We start from the raw sequence: 19,479 nt of genomic DNA, 5'->3' as shown, positions 1-19,479 counted from the left end.
TGTGTGCCTCTGTAGACTCCACCACTGGGGACAGGGCACAGCCAAACAAAAGGCAGCAGAAACCTCTGTAGACTTAAATGTCCCTGTCTGACAGCTTTGAAGAGAGTAGTGGTTCTCCCAGCATGCAGCTTGAGATCTGAGAACGGACGGACTGCCTGCTCAAGTGGGTCCCTGACCCCCGAGTAGCCTAACTGGGTGACACCCCCCTGTAGGGGCAGACTGACACCTCACATGGCCGGGTACTCCTCTGAGACAAAACTTCCACAGGAACGATCAGGCAGCAACATTTGCTGTTCATCAATATCTGCCATTCTACAGCCTCCGCTGGTGATACCCAGGCAAACAGGGTCTGGAGTGGACCTCCAGCAAACTCCAACAGACCTGCAGCTGAGGGTTCTGACTGTTACAAGGAAAACTAACAAAGAGAAAGGACATCCACAACAAAACCCCATCTGTACATCACCATCATCAAAGACCAAAGGTAGATAAAACCACAAAGATGGGGGAAAAACAGAGCAGAAAAGCTGAAAATTCTGAAAATCAGAGTGCCTCTCCTCTTCCAAAGGAATGCAGCTCATCACCGACAATGGAACAAAGCTGGACGGAGAATGACTTTGATGAGTTGAGAGAAGAAGGCTTCAGATGATCAAACTTCTCCGAGCTAAAGGAGGAAGTTCGAACCCATGGCAAAGAAGTTAAAAACCTTGGAAAAAGATTAGACAAATGGCTAACTAGAATAACCAATGTAGAGAAGTCCTTAAAAGACCTGATGGAGCTGAAAACCACAGCACGAGAACTATGTGACGAATGCACAAGCCTCAGTAGCTGATTCGATCAACTGGAAGAAAGGGTATCAGTGATGGAAGATCAAATGAATGAAATGAAGCCAGAAGAGAATTTTAGAGAAAAAAGAATAAAAAGAGAGGAACAAAGCCTCCAAGAAATATGGGACTATGTGAAAAGACCAAATCTACATCTGATTGGTGTACCTGAAAGTGACGGGGAGAATGGAACCAAGTTGGAAAACACTCTGCAGGATATTATCCAGGAGAACTTCCCCAATCTAGCAAGGCAGGCCAACATTCACATTCAGGAAATACAGAGAACACCACAAAGATACTCCTTGAGAAGAGCAACTCCAAGACACATAATTGTCAGATTCACCAAAGTTGAAATGAAGGAAAAAATGTTAAGGGCAGCCAGAGAGAAAAGTCAGGTTACCCACAAAGGGAAGCACATCAGCGGATATCTCAGCAGAAACTCTACAAACCAGAAGAGAGTGGGGACTGATATTCAGCATTCTTAAAGAAAAGAATTTTCAAGGCAGAATTTCATATCCAGCCAAACTAAGCTTCATAAATGAAGGAGAAATAAAATCCTTTACAGACAAGCAAATGCTGAGAGATTCTGTCACCACCAGGCCTGCCTTAAAAGAGCTCCTGAAGGAAGCACTAACGTGGAAAGGAACAACCAGTACCAGCCACTGCAAAATCATGCCAAATTGTAAAGACCATCGAGGCTAGGAAGAAACTGCATCAACTAATGACCAAAATAACCAGCTAACATCATGATGACAGGATCAAATTCACACATAACAATATTAACCTTAAATGTAAGTGGGCTAAATGCTCCAATTAAAAGACACAGACTGGCAAATTGTCAAGACCCATCAGTGTGCCGTATTCAGGAAACCCATCTCACATGCAGACACACATAGGCTCAAAATAAAGGGATGGAGGAAGATCTACCAAGCAAATGGAAAACAAAAAAAGGCAGGGATTGCAATCCTAGTCTCTGATAAAACAGACTTTAAACCAACAGAGATCAAAAGTGACAAAGAAGGCCATTACATAATGGTAAAAGGATCAATTCAACAAGAACAGCTAACTATCCTAAACATATATGCACCCAATACAGGAGCACCCAGATTCATAAAGCAAGTCCTCAGAGACCTACAAAGAGACTTAGACTCCCACACAATAATAGTGGGAGACTTTAACACCCCACTGTCAACATTAGACAGATCAACGAGACAGCAAGTTAACAAGGATATCCAGGAATTGAACTCAGCTCTGCACCAAGCGGACCTAATAGACATCTACAGAACTCTCCACTCCAAATCAACAAAATATACATTCTTTTCAGCACCACACCACACCTATTCCAAAACTGACCACATAGTTGGAAGTAAAGCAGTCCTCAGCAAGTGTAAAAGAACAGAAATTATAACAAACTGTCTCTCAGACCACAGTGCAATCAAACTAGAACTCAGGATTAAGAAACATATTCGCAGGCGTAAATCTAACCTTCTTCCCACAGCACTTTCTCAGTCTATCTGGAGTACCCCAATGTTATTCTGACTACCCCAATGCATATACTACATGTAATATTTTATCATCTGTAGGCTCATTCATCTCCCTAACAGCAGTAATACTAATCATTTTCATAACCTGAGAGGACTTCGCTTCAAAACGGAAAGTTCTAATAACTGAACAACCTTCCACTAACTTAGAGTGGTTATATGGCTGCCCTCCACCCTACCATATGTTTGAAGAACCAGTCTACATAAAACCTAGACGAAAAAGGAAGGAATCCAACCCCCTAAAACTGGTTTCAAGTCAACCTCATAACCTCTATGACTTTTTCAACAAGATATTAGAAAAATTATTTCATAACTCTGTCAAAGTTAAGTTACAGGTTAAGCCCCGTATATCGTAATGGCACACGTAGCCCAACTAGGCCTTTATGACGCCGCATCCCCTATAATAGAAGAGCTAAGAGCCTTCCATGATCACGCCATTATAATCATCTTCCTAATCAGCTTCCTAGTTCTGTATGTCCTCTTTCTAACACTTACAACAAAACTGACTAACACTAGCATCACAGACACCCAAGAAATGGAAACTCAAAACCGCTCAACTATATGGAAACTGAGCAACCTGCTCCTGAATGACTACTGGGTACATAACGAAATGAAGGCAGAAATAAAGATGTTCTTTGAAACCAATGAGAACAAAGACACAACATACCAGAATCTCTGGGACACATTCAAAGCAGTGTGTAGAGGGAAATTTACAGCACTAAATGGCCAAAAGAGAAAGCAGGAAAGATCTAAAATTGACACCTTAACATCACAATTAAAAGAACTACAGAAGCAAGAGCAAACACATTCAAAAGCTAGCAGAAGGCAAAAAATAATTAAGATCAGAGCAGAACTGAAGGAAATAGAGATACAAAAAACCCTTCAAAAAATCAATGAATCCAGGAGCTGGTTTTTTGAAAAGATCAACAAAAATGATAGACTGCTAGCCAGACTAATAAAGAAGAAAAAAGAGAAGAATCAAATAGACACAATAAAAAATGATAAAGGGGATATCACCACCAATCCCACAGAAATACAAACTACCATCAGAGAATACTATAAACACCTCTATGCAAATAAACTAGAAAATCTAGAAGAAATGGATAAATTCCTGGACACATACACCCTCCCAAGACTAAACCAGGAAGAAGTTGAATCTCTGAATAGACCAATAACAGGCTCTGAAATTGGGGCAACAATTAATAGCTTATCAACCAAAAAAAGTCCAGGACCAGATGGATTCACAGCTGAATTCCACCAGAGGTACAAGGAGGAGCTGGTACCATTCCTTCTGAAACTATTCCAATCAATAGAAAAAGAGGGAACTCTCCCTAACTCATTATATGAGGCCAGCATCATCCTGATACCAAAGCCTGGCTGAGACACCACAAAAAAAGAGAATTTTAGACCAATATCCCTGATGAACATCAATGCAAAAATCCTGAATAAAATACTGGCAAACCGAATCCAGCAGCACATCAAAAAGCTTATCCACCATGATCAAGTGGGCTTCATCCCTGGGATGCAAGGCTGGTTCAACATATGCAAATCAATAAACGGAATCCAGCATATAAACAGAACCAATGACAAAAACCACATGATTATCTCAATAGATGCAGAAAAGTCCTTTGACAAAATTCTACAGCCCTTCGAAAAAATTCTACAGCCCTTCATGCTTAAAACTCTCAATAAATTACGTATTGATGGGACATATCTCAAAATAATAAGAGCTATCTATGACAAACCCACAGCCAATATCATACTGAATGGGTAAAAACTGGAAGCATTTCCTTTGAAAACTGGCACAAGACAGGGATGCCCTCTCTCACCACTCCTATTCAACATAGTGTTGGAAGTTCTGGCCAGGGCAATCAGGCAGGAGAAGGAAATAAAGGGTATTCAATTAGGAAAAGAGGAAGTCAAATTGTCTCTGTTTGCAGATGACATGATAGTATATCCAGAAAACGCCATTGTCTCAGCCCAAAATCACCTTAAGCTGATAAGCTACTTCAGCAAGGTCTCAGGATACAAAATCAATGTGCAAAAATCACAAGCATTCTTATACACCAATAACAGACAAACAGAGAGCCAAATCATGAGTGAACTCCCATTCACAATTGCTTCAAAGAGAATAAAATACCTAGGAATCCAACTTACAAGGGATGTGAAGGACCTCTTCAAGGAGAATTACAAACCACTGCTCAAGGAAATAAAAGAGGATACAAACAAATGAACGAACATTCCATGCTCATGGGTAGGAAGAAGCAATATTGTGAAAATGGCCATACTGCCCAAGGTAATTTATAGATTCAATGCCATCCCCATCAAGCTACCAATGACTTTCTTCACAGAATTGGAAAAAACTACTTTCAAGTTCATATGGAACCAAAAAAGAGCCCACATTGCCAAGTCAATCCTAAGCCAAAAGAACAAAGGTGGAGGCATCACGCTACCTGACTTCAAACTACACTACAAGGCTACAGTAACCAAAACAGCATGGTACTGGTACCAAAACAGAGATATAGATCAATGGAACAGAACAGAGCCCTCAGAAATAATGCTACATATCTACAACTATCTGATCTTTGACAAACCTGAGAAAAACAAGAAATGGGGAAAGGATTCCCTATTTAATAAATGGTGCTGGGAAAACTGGCTAGCCATGTGTAGAAAGCTGAAACTGGATCCCTTCCTTACACCTTATACAAAAATTAATTCAAGATGGATTAAAGACTTAAATGTTAGACCTAAAACCATAAAAACACTAGAAGAAAACCTAGGCAATACCATTCAGGACATAGGCATGGGCAAGGACTTCATGTCTAAAACACCAAAAGCAATGGAAACAAAAGCCAAAATTGACAAATGGGATCTAATTAAACTAATGAGCTTTTGCACAGCTAAAGAAACTACCATCAGAGTGAACAGGCAACCTACAGAATGAGAGAAAATGTTTGCAATCTACTCATCTGACAAAGGGCTAATATCCAGAATCTACAATGAACTCAAACAAATTTACAAGAAAAAAACAAACAATCTGATCAACAAGTGGGCGAAGGATATGAACAGACACTTCTCAAAAGAAGACATTTATGCAGCCAAAAGACACAGGAAAAAATGCTCATCATCACTGGCCATCAGAGAAATGCAAATCAAAACCACAATGAGATACCATCTCACTCCAGTTAGAATGGTGATCATTAAAAAGTCATGAAATAACAGGTGCTGGAGAGGATGTGGAGAAATAGCAACACTTCTACACTGTTGGTGGGACTGTAAACTAGTTCAACCATTGTGGAAGAGAGTGTGGCAATTCCTCAAGGATCTAGAATTAGAAATACCATTTGACCCAGCCATCCCATTACTGGGTATATACCCAAAGGATTATAAATCATGCTGCTATAAAGACACACGCACACGTATGTTTATTGCAGCACTATTCACAATAGTGAACCAAAGACTTGGAACCAACCCAAATGTTCATCAATGATAGACTGGATTAAGAAAATGTGGCACATACACACCATGGAATACTATGTAGCCACAAAAAAGGATGAGTTCATGTCTTTTGTAGGGACATGGTTGAAGCTGGAAACCACCATTCTCAGCAAACTATCACAAGGACAAAAAACCAAACACCGCATGTTCTCACTCATAGGTGGGAATTGAACAATGAGAACACATGGACACAGGAAGGGGAACAGCACACACCGGGGTCTGTTGTGGGGTGGAGGGAGCGGGGAGGGATAGCATTAGGAGATATACCTAATGTTAAATTACGAGTTAATGGGTGCAGCACACCAACATGGCACGTGCATACATATGTAACAAACCTGCACGTTGTGCACACGTACCCTAAAACTTAAAGTATAATAAAAAAAATTAAAGAAAGAAACTAAATTAAAAAAAAATTTTAACATTTTTTTATGGAGCCAGGGGTCTCACCATGTTGCCCAGGCTGGTCTTTAACTCTTGGGCTCGGGTGATCCTCCCAACTTGGCCTCCCAAAGCAGTGGAATTATAGGCATGAGCCACCATGTCTGGCCTACTCAACACTTCTGGGTAAAAGTTTTTCTCATAGAGAAGAGACTAGCAGTATTTCCTATTACTTTTTTAAGACAGGTAGAATTTGCTTGCCTAAGGTAAGGTGCATTTCATAACAAGGGGAGGAGAACATATAAGCCTTTTGATTTCTGTTAAAAAAAACTCTTTATTTCAAATTTAACTTTGTTTGCTATCTGTGCTTTTATTCAAAAGAAGAGTTTAGGGCCTGGCATGGTGGCTCATGCCTGTAATCCCAGCACTTTGGGAGGCCAAGGTTGCAGGATTGCTTGAGCCTAGGAGTTGGAGACCAGGCTTGGGCAACACAGTGCAACCCCATCTGTATAAAATAAAAAAAGCTGGGCCAGGCACGGTGGCTCATGCCTGTAATTCCAGGGCAGAGTATCTGAGGTCAGGAGTTCGAGACCAGCCTAGCCAACATGGCGAAACCCCATCTCTATTGAAAGTACAAAAAAATTAGCCGGCCATGGTGGTGTTGTGCCTGTAATCCCAGCTACTCGGGAGGCTGAGGCAGGAGAATCGCTTGAACCTGGGAGACAGAGGTTGCAGTAAGCTAAGATCGTGCCACCACACTCCAGCCCGAGCAACAGAGTGGGACTCCATCACAAAAAAATAAATTAAATAAATAAATAAATAAATAAATAAATAAATAAAACAACAAAAAAAACGACATGGAGCAAATCTCAACAAATTTCAAAGGATGAAAGCATACAGTGTATGTTCTCTAAGCACAATGAAAGGTAACTGAAATCAATCATTAAAAGAGAATAAACATTGTCAAATGTTTGGAAATTAAGAAGCATATTCTATGCAATCCATGAGTCAAAGAAAAAATTGCAATGGAAACTAGACAATAGTTTGAACTGAATAATAATGAAAAAAATTTTAGGAATGCAGTTAATGCTGTGCTTAGATAGAAATTTTAGAGTCTTAGAGCTCTAAAAAAAAGTCTGAAAAAAATTAAGCAATTACTCATTTCAACAAGTTAGAAAGAAGACAGTAAATTAAACCCAAAGAAAGTATGTTCATAAAGATAAGAGCAGAAACTAACAATGCACAAAACAAACATACAATAGAGAAAATCAACAAGGCAGAAACTGGTTTTTGATAGACTTCTGGTAAGACTGATCAAGAAAGTAAGAGAAAAGCCACAAATCATTCTACCAGAAATGAAAAAGGGAATATTGTTCAATTATCTTATTGAAAAACAGTAAGACGGAAAAAATTTTTTTGTATCAATTTACATAAAATTCTTTCAAAAACATAAACTACCAAAATTGACACAAGAAGGAATATAGTTATTTTATTATTTTCTTTAATGTTACTTAAAAACTTCCCACAAAGAAAAACTTAGGTCCAGATGGTTTCACCTGTGAATTCTTTCAAATATCTAAGAAAAAAAAATACCAATCTTAAACAAAATCTTTCAGAGAATAGATACAGAAATTAATACTTCCCAACTTATTTTATAAGGCTAGCATAAGCCTGATAGAAAACCCACAAGGAGATTACAAGAAAAGAAAATGATGGGACAATCTTTCTAATGAATTTAGATGCAAATGTCTAAGAAAAATATTAGCAAATTAAATCTAGTGATATATGAAAAGAGCAGCACAAGACCAAGTTAGAGTTATTACAGGATTGCAAGGTTGGTTTAACATTCAAAAAATTAATCAACATAATTTACCACAGTAATGGAATAAATCAGGAAAATCATGATTATCATGAAGAGGCAACTGGTAAAATTGAATACCCATTCATGATACAAACTCTCATTGTAATAGGAATAGAAGGACATTTCTTTAATCTAATCAAATATGGTATATTTGATTAGACAAAAAATCCTCCAGCAAATACCTTACTAAATAGTGTTATACTGAAAATTTCCCCATGAGATGGGAATGAAACAAAGATGCTTGTTGGTGCCACTTCTATTCAACATTGTACTGGAGGTTTAGCTAATTCAATAAGACAAGTGGGAAAGAAAACCAAGACAAAAGGTGAACAACATGAATAGAATGGGCACTGGGTGGGGATAGGAAAAGGAGTAGGGCAGGAGGAAGGGAAGGGGCAGAAAATTGGATTAAAGTTCAATTACAACTTTACATTGTAAAGGACTAGACCATAACTTCCCATTTATTAAGCTTCTCTGATCCTTCCTACAAATGTGTAGACTCAATAAAGCACATATTATTGACCTCTGTTTTCCAGATAATATAACTATGCCTCAGAGAGGTAAACTGATTAGTCTAAGGTCACTCTTTCAGAAGCGAAGGGCAATTGACTCAGGAGGTGAGGGTTTAAATCTAAGTTTCTTTTCAATATGTCATGCTCTTTCACAGAATCAGAGCTAGAAAAACCCAAAGGGAAAATTTGTCCAGAACTTGCTATTGGGTCTCCCAAACCTAAATAAAGTTGCCACTGAATTTAGGAACATGGTTGGCTAAAATGACACAAAATAGGTCCGTTCCTACTTCAAACCTATAGAAATGCTATAAAAATATTTTGAGACAGAGAGAAAGAGTAGAGAGAAGAGAGACAGAGAAGACTGGCTCAAGAGAAAGTTAGGAGAAAGAAAGGAATATCCCCAAATGCTAGAAATGAAGAAAAAACTTAAAATCAGAGGGAGAAGTGGGAACTGACATAGATTCAGGTATAGCTTCAGGGGTTGGTGCCTGGAGTCTTAATGCCCATCCAGGAATAGCAGACCTGTTTTCCAGCATTCAAGGCAAAAGTATATGTGAGCGAGTGATGAAGACTAGACTATAGATGCCTTTTTGAAATCTGGACCTTTGATGAGCTGCCCAGTCAGTGAAAAGACAGAGTTGGAAAAACATTGTCCACAGGCTCAGGGAAATGGCAAAAACTTTCTGTCAGGGACCTCAGACAGAAGGTAGAGAGAAGATAAATGGTCCACAAGAAATGGAAACTATAGGTCTGTGCTACAATCAGATGCTGGGGGAATTTACATTATCTAGATTTACATTATCTGAGCTGAGAAATTCAAATCCTTACGGTCTTGGCAATGACAGAAATGAAAAGGCGCTGTATAGGGATACTTTCACAACATAGCATACAGGACTTCCAAAGGGAGAGGAAAAAAATCCTGTTGAAGATGTGATCATCTTACAGAATTACAAGCCATACAAGGAGATACATTTCCATGAAGTAGAGTAGCATATACAGCAAGGAGCATAGCTACCTCTCCTCCAGAAAAAAATAAAATAATCCAAAAGAAACCATAAAATAAGTATGTTGGAAATTGTTAAAATAAAAAGCAGACACCAAAATGAAGGATCAGGACATTTTGGAAAATTTTTACATTTTAAAAAGAACTGAAAGGAACATCTAGAAATTAAAAAGTATAGGTACTTGGAATGAAAAACTGTATAGATATATTAAAAAGCAGATTAGATATAATTGAAGAGATTCTTAGTTAACTCAACTGGAAGGCAGATATGAGTATATCATCCAGAAGACAGCAAGGAGAAATATTAACAGTTATGAAGAACAAAAATCTCATAGAAAGTCAAGAGGAAGGGATAGAAGAAATGAGGGAAGACAGATAATGGCTTAAAACTCTGAAAAATAAAGACATGAGAACAATGACTACTTCTGAATAGGATGAATAAAAACGAATCTACACCTAGACATAGGTTAGCAAAACAACAAAATATCAAAGATTAAAAAAAAACACAAAAAATATTTTAAAAGCAACCAAAGAAGAAATTACATTAAAAAGGAATAATAATTAGTCTTACGGAAGATTTCTAATCAGCAGCAATGTAAATCAGAGCTATGGAACAACAGCTTCAAAGAACAGAAGGAAAATAACTATCAGTCTAGCCAACTACCTTGCCTTCCGTATGTGTTTCTTAACTCAAAGGAGAAAGGTGTGCCAGCAGATGAGAGACTTGTCAGAACTAGCTGGCATTAGCAAAGACCAATGATATCTGGGAAGATATTTAATTTAATTAAAACTATACCTAATTCCTAAACACAAGATAGAACAAATGACCCAGACATGAAGCTCCAGGAGCTTCTGCCTTTACATTATATTTCTAGCTGAAAGTTGGCAGTCTTAATAGCACAAGCTTAGGCAGAATTATTTACGGAGGATGCTATGTGAACTCTAGATATATGGCATAGTGATTAAAACTGAAGTCTGTGGCATCAGACAAACTCTTCAAATCTTGACTCTGCCTTAGTTCCTGCATCTACACATCTCAGTTTTAAAAAGGTGAAACAACAAGGGACATGTAAAGCAACTGGCATAGTACCTGGCACATAGTGTGCATGTAATAAATCCCAGCTATTACTATTAATCTTGACCATAGTACTGTAATTTGATCATGTAATTTGAAGCAGTTATCTTTAGTACATTATTGAAAAACTAAAATATAAAAGACACATACTCTGACATCCACTGAGCAGCCCACGGTCCATGATGGATTTCCCAGCACTTGATTTTGGCATAGGAGATGGACTAATGAAGATTTCCCAACACCTGTAAGAGATACAAGAACTCTAGTCACTTAAGAGACAATGCTGAAATCTGTTTTGGAAAGAGTAAGACTAATACTACACAGGAATAACGTTAAATAAAGCATAGTTGTTAGAATGCCATACCAACAATATAAGCTTCACTGAATAAAGTGAAGATGGTAGAGGGCAGTGGTTCTCTCAAATTTAGCATCAGAATCACCCGGAGGGTGGGTTAAAACATGGAATGCTGGGCTCCATCCCCAGACTTTCTGATTTAGCAGGTCTGTCTTGGGGCCAAAGATTTCTAACAAGTTCCCAAGTGATAGTGATACTGGTCCAGGGGTCTCACTTTGAGAACCACTGGCCCAGGTCAATTTCATATTAATGAATCCCTTTCCTTTTGAATGATTTAATCAATTTAGCCTATTTTAGAATTGTAGAATCTTAACAGATCTGAGAAGTAATCCCTCTCTCTTGCACACCAATGCTGAGGTCCCCTCCATGGCATCCTGTTAGAGGGTCTTCCAGACTGTGCTTGAATACTGTCAGTGAGAGGGATTCACCATTTCACAATTCTAAATTTAGACACTCCAGTTCTCCCACATAGTGATTTAAAAAAAGCAGCCAACCACTTAGCCCAGACTTACCTTTTGGAAAAAAGGTCTACTCCCTCTTCTACATCATGGCCCTTTAAGTCACCATTTGATCTTCTTTTAGATTTCTTGGGCTCAGGGAAATCTAGTTATTAATTCTAAGGGTAGCATTCAGAGATTTGTATGAAGAGGAAAGGGAATGAGCTCTTCCTCTATATCCATGTGTGGAGTCACTCACTCATTCATTTAACAGCATTTTTGGGGTTACATTATGACAAGCATGGTTGGTATCTTCACAAATCACTAATTTTATCAAAAATTTAGATCATCTCTTTGATCATACTGTGTATGAACCTATTGTTTATGTTTATTTTTTATTATAAAAAGTCATATTTAAAATCTAGAAAGTATGCACAAATGAGGGCCAGGCACAGTGGCTCACATCTGTACCCTCCCAATGCTTTGGGAGGCTGAGGCAGGAGGATCACTTGAGCCCAGGAGTTTGCGACCAGCCTGGGCAACACAGCAAGACTGCATCTGTACAAAAAATAAATTTTAAAGAAATTAGCCAGGCATGGTGGCCTGCGTCTGTAGTCCTAGCTACTCAGCAGGCTGAGGCAGGATGATCCCTTGAGCTCAGGAGTCGGAGGTTGCAGTGAGCTATGATCACACTGCTGTACTCTATCTAGCCTGGGTGACAGAGCGAGACCCTGTCTACAAAAAAAAAATCACCTTAAGACTACTGTCAACATGAAGGTTTATTTAATTCCACAAGAAAAGTTTTTCTGTGAGCAGGTGGTTATTGTGATTATATACACAGTATACTTAAAAACAATAAAACAACATAAGCCTCTGCTTCCCTAGCTTGTTCTGTCTGGAATATCCTACTCATCCTCTCCCTTCCCTCCCCTCCCCTATTGACCTGGTGAATTAATCTTTGGAGACTCAACATCATTCTAGTTATAAAGTATTTTCTGAACCCAAACAGGGAGAACTAAGCATAGCATCCACTATTCTCTGAGCCTCCACTGTACCCTGTACATTTTCCTATAGAAAACTTAAAACATATTATTACATGTATTTATTTATAGGTTTTATTAACTTTAATTTTTTTTGATTGGATGTTGGATTTTTATTCATCTTAAAAAAATGATGCCATCTGTTGATTTATTTGCAGTGGAGAAGAATGCCCTGTATAAAGAAATATGTTTTATTTTATTTATTTAATTATTATACTTTAAGTTCTAGGGTACATGTGCACAATGTGCAGGTTTGTTACATATGTATACATGCACCATGTTGGTGTACTGCACCCATTAACTCATCATTTACACTAGGTATGTCTCCCAATGCTATCCCTTCCCCCTCCCCCTACCCCACAACAGTCCCCGGTGTGTGATGTTCCCCTTTCTGTGTCCAAGTGTTCTCATTGCTCAATTCCCACCTATGAGTAAGAACATGTGGTGTTTGGTTTTTTGTCCTTGCAATAGTTTGCTCAGAATGATGGTTTCCAGCTTCATCCATGTCCCTACAAAGGACATGAACTCATCATTTTTTATGGCTGCATAGTATTCCATGGTGTATATATGCCACATTTTCTTAATCCAGTCTATCATTGATGGACATTTGGGTTGGTTCCAAGTCTTTGCTATTGTGAATAGTGTTGCAATAAACATACGTGTCATGTGTCTTTATAGCAGCATGATTTATAGTCCTTTGGGTATATACCCAGTAATGGGATGGCTGGGTCAAATGGTATTTCTAGTTCCAGATCCTTGAGGAATTGCCACACTGCCTTCCACAATGGTTGAACTAGTTTACAGTCCCACCAACAGTGTAAAAGTGTTCCTATTTCTCCACAACCTCTCCAGCAACTGTTGTTTCCTGACTTTTTAATGATCACCATTCTAACTGGAGTGAGGTGGTATCTCATTGTGGTTTTGATTTGCATTTCTCTGATGGCCAGTGATGATGAGCATTTTTTCCTGTGTCTTTTGGCTGCATAAATGTCTTCTTTTGAGAAGTGTCTGTTCATATCCTTCGCCCACTTGTTGATGGGGTTGTTTTTTTCTTGTAAATTTGTTGGAGTTCATTGTAGATTCTGGATATTAGCCCTTTGTCAGATGAGTAGATTGCAAACATTCTCTCCCATTCTGTAGGTTGCCTGTTCACTCTGATGGTAGTTTCTTTAGCTGTGCAAAAGCTCATTAGTTTAATTAGATCCCATTTGTCAATTTTGGCTTTTGTTTCCATTGCTTTTGGTGTTTTAGACATGAAGTCCTTGCCCATGCCTATGTCCTGAATGGTATTGCCTAGGTTTTCTTCTAGTGTTTTCATGGTTTTAGGTCTAACATTTAAGTCTTTAATCCACCTTGAATTAATTTTTGTATAAAGTGTAAGGAAGGGATCCAGTTTCAGCTTTCTATATATGGCTAGCCGGTTTTCCCAGCACCATTTATTAAACAGGGAATCCTTTCCCCATTGCTTGTTTTTCTCAGGTTTGTCAAAGATTAGATGGTTGTAGATGTGTAGATGTGTAGGGCTCTGTTCTGTTCCATTGATCTATATCTCTGTTTTGGTACCAGTACCATGCTGTTTTGGTTACTATAGCCTTGTAGTGTAGTTTGAAGTCAGGTAGCGTGATGCCTCCAGCTTTGTTCTTTTAGCTTAGGATTGTCTTCGAAACGCGGGCCCTCTTTTGGTTCCATATGAACTTTAAAGTAGTTTTTTCCAATTCTGTGAAGAAAGTCATTGGTAGCTTGATGGGGATGGCATTGAATCTATAAATTACCTTGGGCAGTATGGCCATTTTCACGATATTGATTCTTCCTACCCATGAGCAGGGAATGTTCTTCCATTTGTTTGTATCCTCTTTTATTTCCTTGAGCAGTGGTTTGTAGTTCTCCTTGAAGAGGTCCTTCAAATCCCTTGTAAGTTGGATTCCTAGGTATTTTATTCTCTTTGAAGCAATTGTGAATGGGACTTCACTCATGATTTGGCTCTCTGTTTGTCTGTTATTGGTGTATAAGAATGCTTGTGATTTTTGCCCATTGATTTTGTATCCTGAGACCTTGCTGAAGTAGCTTATCAGCTTAAGGAGATTTTGGGCTGAGACGATGGGGTTTTCTGGATATACTATCATGTCATCTGCAAACAGGGACAATTTGACTTCCTCTTTTCCTAATTGAATACCCTTTATTTCCTTCTCCTGCCTGATTGCCCTGGCCAGAACTTCTAACACTGTGTTGAATAGGAGTGGTGAGAGAGGGCATCCCTGTCTTGTGCCAGTTTTCAAAGGGAATGCTGCCAGTTTTTGCCCATTCAGTATCATACTGGCTGTGGGTTTGCCATAAATAGCTCTTATTATTTTGAGATATGTCCCATCAATATGTAATTTATTGAGAGTTTTTAAGCATGAAGGGCTGTAGAATTTTGTCAAAGGACTTTTCTGCATCTATTGAGATAATCATGTGGTTTTTGTCTTTGGTTCTGTTTATATGCTGGATTACATTTATTGATTTGCGTATGTTGAACCAGCCTTGCATCCTGGGGATGAAGCCCACTTGATCATGGTGGATAAGCTTTTTGATGTGCTGCTGGATTTGGTTTGCCAGTATTTTATTGAGGATTTTTGCATTGATGTTCATCAGGGATATTGGCCTAAAATTCTCTTTTTTTGTTGTGTCTGTCAGGCTTTGGTATCAGGATGATGCTGGCCTCATAAAATGAGTTAGGGAGAGTTCCCTCTTCTTCTATTGATTGGAATAGTTTCAGAAGGAATGGTACCAGCTCCTCCTTGTACCTCCGGTAGAATTCAGCTGTGAATCCATCTGGTCCCGGACTTTTTTTGGTTGGTAGGCTATTAATTATTGCCTCAATTTCACAGCGTGTTATTGGTCTATTCAGAGATTCAACTTCTTCCTGGTTTAGTCTTGGGAGGGTGTATGTGTCCAGGAATTTATCCATTTCTTCTAGATTTTTTAGTTTATTTGCATAGAGGTGTTTATAATATTCTCTGATGGTAGTTTGTATTTCTGTGGGATCGGTGGTGATATCCCCTTTATCATTTTTTATTGTGTCTATTTGATTCTTCTCTCTTTTCTTCTTTATTAGTCTTGCTAGCAGTCTATCAATTTTGTTGATCTTTTCAAAAACCCAGCTCCTCGATTCATTGATTTTTTGAAGGGTTTTTTTGGTCTCTATTTCCTTCAGTTCTGCTCTGATTTTAGTTATTTCTTACCTTCTGCTAGCTTTTGAATGTGTTTGCTCTTGCTTTGCTAGTTCTTTTAATTGTGATGTTAGGGTGTCAATTTTAGATGTTTCCTGCTTTCTCTTGTGGGCATTTAGTGCTATAAATTTCCCTCTACACACTGCTTTAAACGTGTCCTAGAGATTCTGGTATGTTGTGTCTTTGTTCCCATTGGTTTCAAAGAACATCTTTATTTCTGCCTTCATTTCATTCTGCACCCAGTAGTCATTCAGGAGCAGGTTGTTCAGTTTCCATGTAGTTGAGCGGTTTTGAGTGAGTTTCTTAATCCTGAGTTCCAGTTTGATTGCACTGTGGTCTGAGAGAGTTTGTTATAACTTCCGTTCTTTTACATTTACTGAGGATTGCTTTATTCCAACTGTGTGGTCAATTTTGGAATAAGTGTGATGCGGTGCTGAGAAGAATGTATATTCTGTTGATTTTGGATGGAGAGTTCTGTAGAGGTCTATTAGGTCCACTTGGTGCAGAGCTGAGTTCAATTCCTGGGTATCCTTGTTAACTTGCTGTCTCGTTGATCTGTCTAATGTTGACAGTGGGGTGTTAAAGTCTCCCATTATTATTGTGTGGGAATCTAAGTCTCTTTGTAGGTCTCTAAGGACTTGCTTTATGAATCTGGGTGCTCCTGTGTTGGGTGCATATATGTTTAGGATAGTTAGCTGTTCTTGTTGAATTGATCTCTTTACCATTATGTAATGGCCTTCTTTGTCTCTTTTGATCTTTGTTGGTTTAAAGTCTGTTTTATCAGAGACTAGGATTGCAATCCCTGCCTTTTTTTGTTTTCCATTTGCTTGGTAGATCTTCCTCCATCCCTTTATTTTGAGCCTATGTGTGTCTCTGTATGTGAGATGGGTCTCCTGAATACGGCACACTGATGGGTCTTGACAATTTGCCAGTCTGTGTCTTTTAATTGGAGCATTTAGCCCACTTACATTTAAGGTTAATATTGTTATGTGTGAATTTGATCCTGTCATCATGATGTTAGCTGGTTATTTTGGTCATTAGTTGATGCAGTTTCTTCCTAGCCTCGATGGTCTTTACAATTTGGCATGATTTTGCAGTGGCTGGTACTGGTTGTTCCTTTCCACGTTAGTGCTTCCTTCAGGAGCTCTTTTAAGGCAGGCCTGGTGGTGACAGAATCTCTCAGCATTTGCTTGTCTGTAAAGGATTTTATTTCTCCTTCATTTATGAAGCTTAGTTTGGCTGGATATGAAATTCTGCCTTGAAAATTCTTTTCTTTAAGAATGCTGAATATCAGTCCCCACTCTCTTCTGGTTTGTAGAGTTTCTGCTGAGATATCCGCTGATGTGCTTCCCTTTGTGGGTAACCTGACTTTTCTCTCTGGCTGCCCTTAACATTTTTTCCTTCATTTCAACTTTGGTGAATCTGACAATTATGTGTCTTGGAGTTGCTCTTCTCAAGGAGTATCTTTGTGGTGTTCTCTGTATTTCCTGAATGTGAATGTTGGCCTGCCTTGCTAGATTGGGGAAGTTCTCCTGGATAATATCCTGCAGAGTGTTTTCCAACTTGGTTCCATTCTCCCCGTCACTTTCAGGTACACCAATCAGACATAGATTTGGTATTTTCACATAGTCCCATATTTCTTGGAGATTTTGTTCGTTCTTTTTACTCTTTTTTCTCTAAACTTCTCTTCTTGCTTCATTTCATACATTTGATCTTCCATTACTGATACCCTTTCTTCCAGTTGATCAAATCGGCTACTGAAGCTTGTGCATCGTCACGTAGTTCTCATGCCATGGTTTTCAGCTCCATCAGGTCATTTAAGGACTTCTCTACATTGGTTATTCTAGTTAGCCATTCATCTAATCTTTTTTCAAAGTTTTCAGCTTCTTTGCAATGGGTTTGAACTTCGTCCTTTAGCTTAGAGAAGTTTGATCATCTGAAGCCTTCTTCTCTCAACTCGTGAAAGTTATTCTCCATCCAGCTTTGTTCCGTTGCTGGCAAGGAGCTGCGTTCCTTTGGAGGGGGAGAGGCCCTCTGAGTTTTAGAATTTTCAGCTTTTCTGCTCTGGTTTTTCCCCATATTTGTGGTTTTATCTACCTTTGGTCTTTGATTATGGAGATGTACAGATGGGGTTTTGTTGCGGATGTCCTTTCTGTTTGTCAGTTTTCCTTCTAACAGTTACGACCCTCAGCTGCAGGTCTTTTGGATTTTGATGGAAGTCCACTCCAGACCCTGTTTGCCTGTGTATCAGCAGCAGAGGCTGCAGAACAGCAAATATTGTGGAACAGCAAATGTTGTTGCCTGATCATTCATTCCTCTGGAAGCTTTTTCTCAGCAAGGTACCGGGCCATGTGAGGTGTCAGTCTGCCCCTACTGGAGGATGCCTCTCAGTTAGGCTACTCGGGGGTCAGGGACCCACTTGAGGGGGCAGTCTGTCTATTCTCAGATCTCAAACGCCATCCTGGGAGAATCACTACTCACTTCAAAGCTGTCAGACAGGGACATTTAAGTCTGCAGAGGTTTCTGCTGCCAGACATTTAAGTCTGCAGAGGTTTCTGGCTATGCCCTGCCCTCAGAGGTGGAGTCTACAGAGGCACACAGGCCTCCTTGAGCTGTGGTGGGCTCCACCCAGTTCGAGCTGCCTGGCCTCTTTGTTTACCTACTCAAGCTTCATCAATGGCGGGTGGCCTTCCCCCAGCCTTGCTGCCACCTTGCAGATTGATCTCAGACTGCTGTGCTAGCAATGAGCAAGGCTCCGTGGGCGTGGGACCCTCCGAGCCAGGTGAGGGATATAATCTCCTGGTGTGCTGTTCGCTAAGACCGTTGGAAAAGCACAGTATTAGGGTGGGAGTGACCCGATTTTCCAGGTGCTGTCACCGCTTCCCTTGGCTAGGAAAGGGAATTCCCTGACCCCTTGCGCTTCCCGGGTGATGAGATGCCTCGCCCTGCTTTGGCTCACACTCAGTGGGCTGCAGCCACTGTCCTGCCCCCACTGTCTGACAAGCCCCAGTGAAATGAACTCGGTACCTCGTTAGAAATGCAGAAATCACCCGTCTTCTGCGTCGCTCACGCTGGGAGCTGTAGACTGGAGCTATTCCTAATCGGCCATCTTGGAACCACTCCCTTAATTTTAAGTTCCTTGAGGGTTCTTATGCATCTTTTTTATCTTTAGTACTTATATCAGAACCTTAATTAGTATTTATTAAAAGTTTCCATATTATTCCAAAATCTTCATAAACATTTAAAGTATCTCCATAGTACTTCAGCGTGTAGGCATAAAAATTTACTTAATCATTCTTCCATTATTATTAGATATTTAGGGTGTTTTGAAATTTTTGATAATGCTAGTGAAAGGTTATTTCTGTTTAAACCTTTGTTTAAAATTAAAATTATGTCCTTAATATACCTTCCCAGAAGTAAACTCAGTACTTAAAAGGAAACATTTAAAGTTCTTGATATGTATTGAGAAATAACTTTCATGGGGTTATACTGCCACCAGCCATACACTTGAGCCTGCAGGTCTTGTTGCACCTCAACAGTATCATGTAGTTAGCTTTTCATCTTTGTTAACCTGATAAAGGAATAAAAGTGACAACTTGGCCAGGCGCGTTGGCTCACACCTGTAATCCCAGCACTTTGGGAGGCCGAGGCAGGCAGACCATGAGGTCAGGAGTTCGACACCAGCCTGGCCAAAATGGTGAAACCCCGTCTCTACTAAAAATACAAAAATTAGCTGGGCGTGGTGGTGG

At 39.4% G+C, this 19,479-nt stretch overlaps 1 protein-coding gene across 1 annotated transcript in view; it reads right to left on the bottom strand.

The window, feature by feature from the left end:
- RABL3 (RAB, member of RAS oncogene family like 3) overlaps window positions 1–19,479 on the bottom strand; it is a 60,833-nt gene that overhangs the window by 37,938 nt on the left and 3,416 nt on the right. The window contains exon 2 of the mRNA XM_002813241.4: window positions 10,840–10,931. Within this exon, the coding sequence (XP_002813287.1) occupies window positions 10,840–10,931 (92 nt within the window). The remainder of the gene's footprint in view (window positions 1–10,839; window positions 10,932–19,479) is intronic.

Source organism: Pongo abelii, chromosome 2, assembly GCF_028885655.2.
Source record: "Pongo abelii isolate AG06213 chromosome 2, NHGRI_mPonAbe1-v2.0_pri, whole genome shotgun sequence".
NCBI classification, from domain to species: Eukaryota; Metazoa; Chordata; class Mammalia; order Primates; family Hominidae; genus Pongo; species Pongo abelii.
The sequence above is the reverse complement of the archived record's forward strand: the minus strand, read 5'-3'. Positions and strand labels throughout refer to the sequence as shown.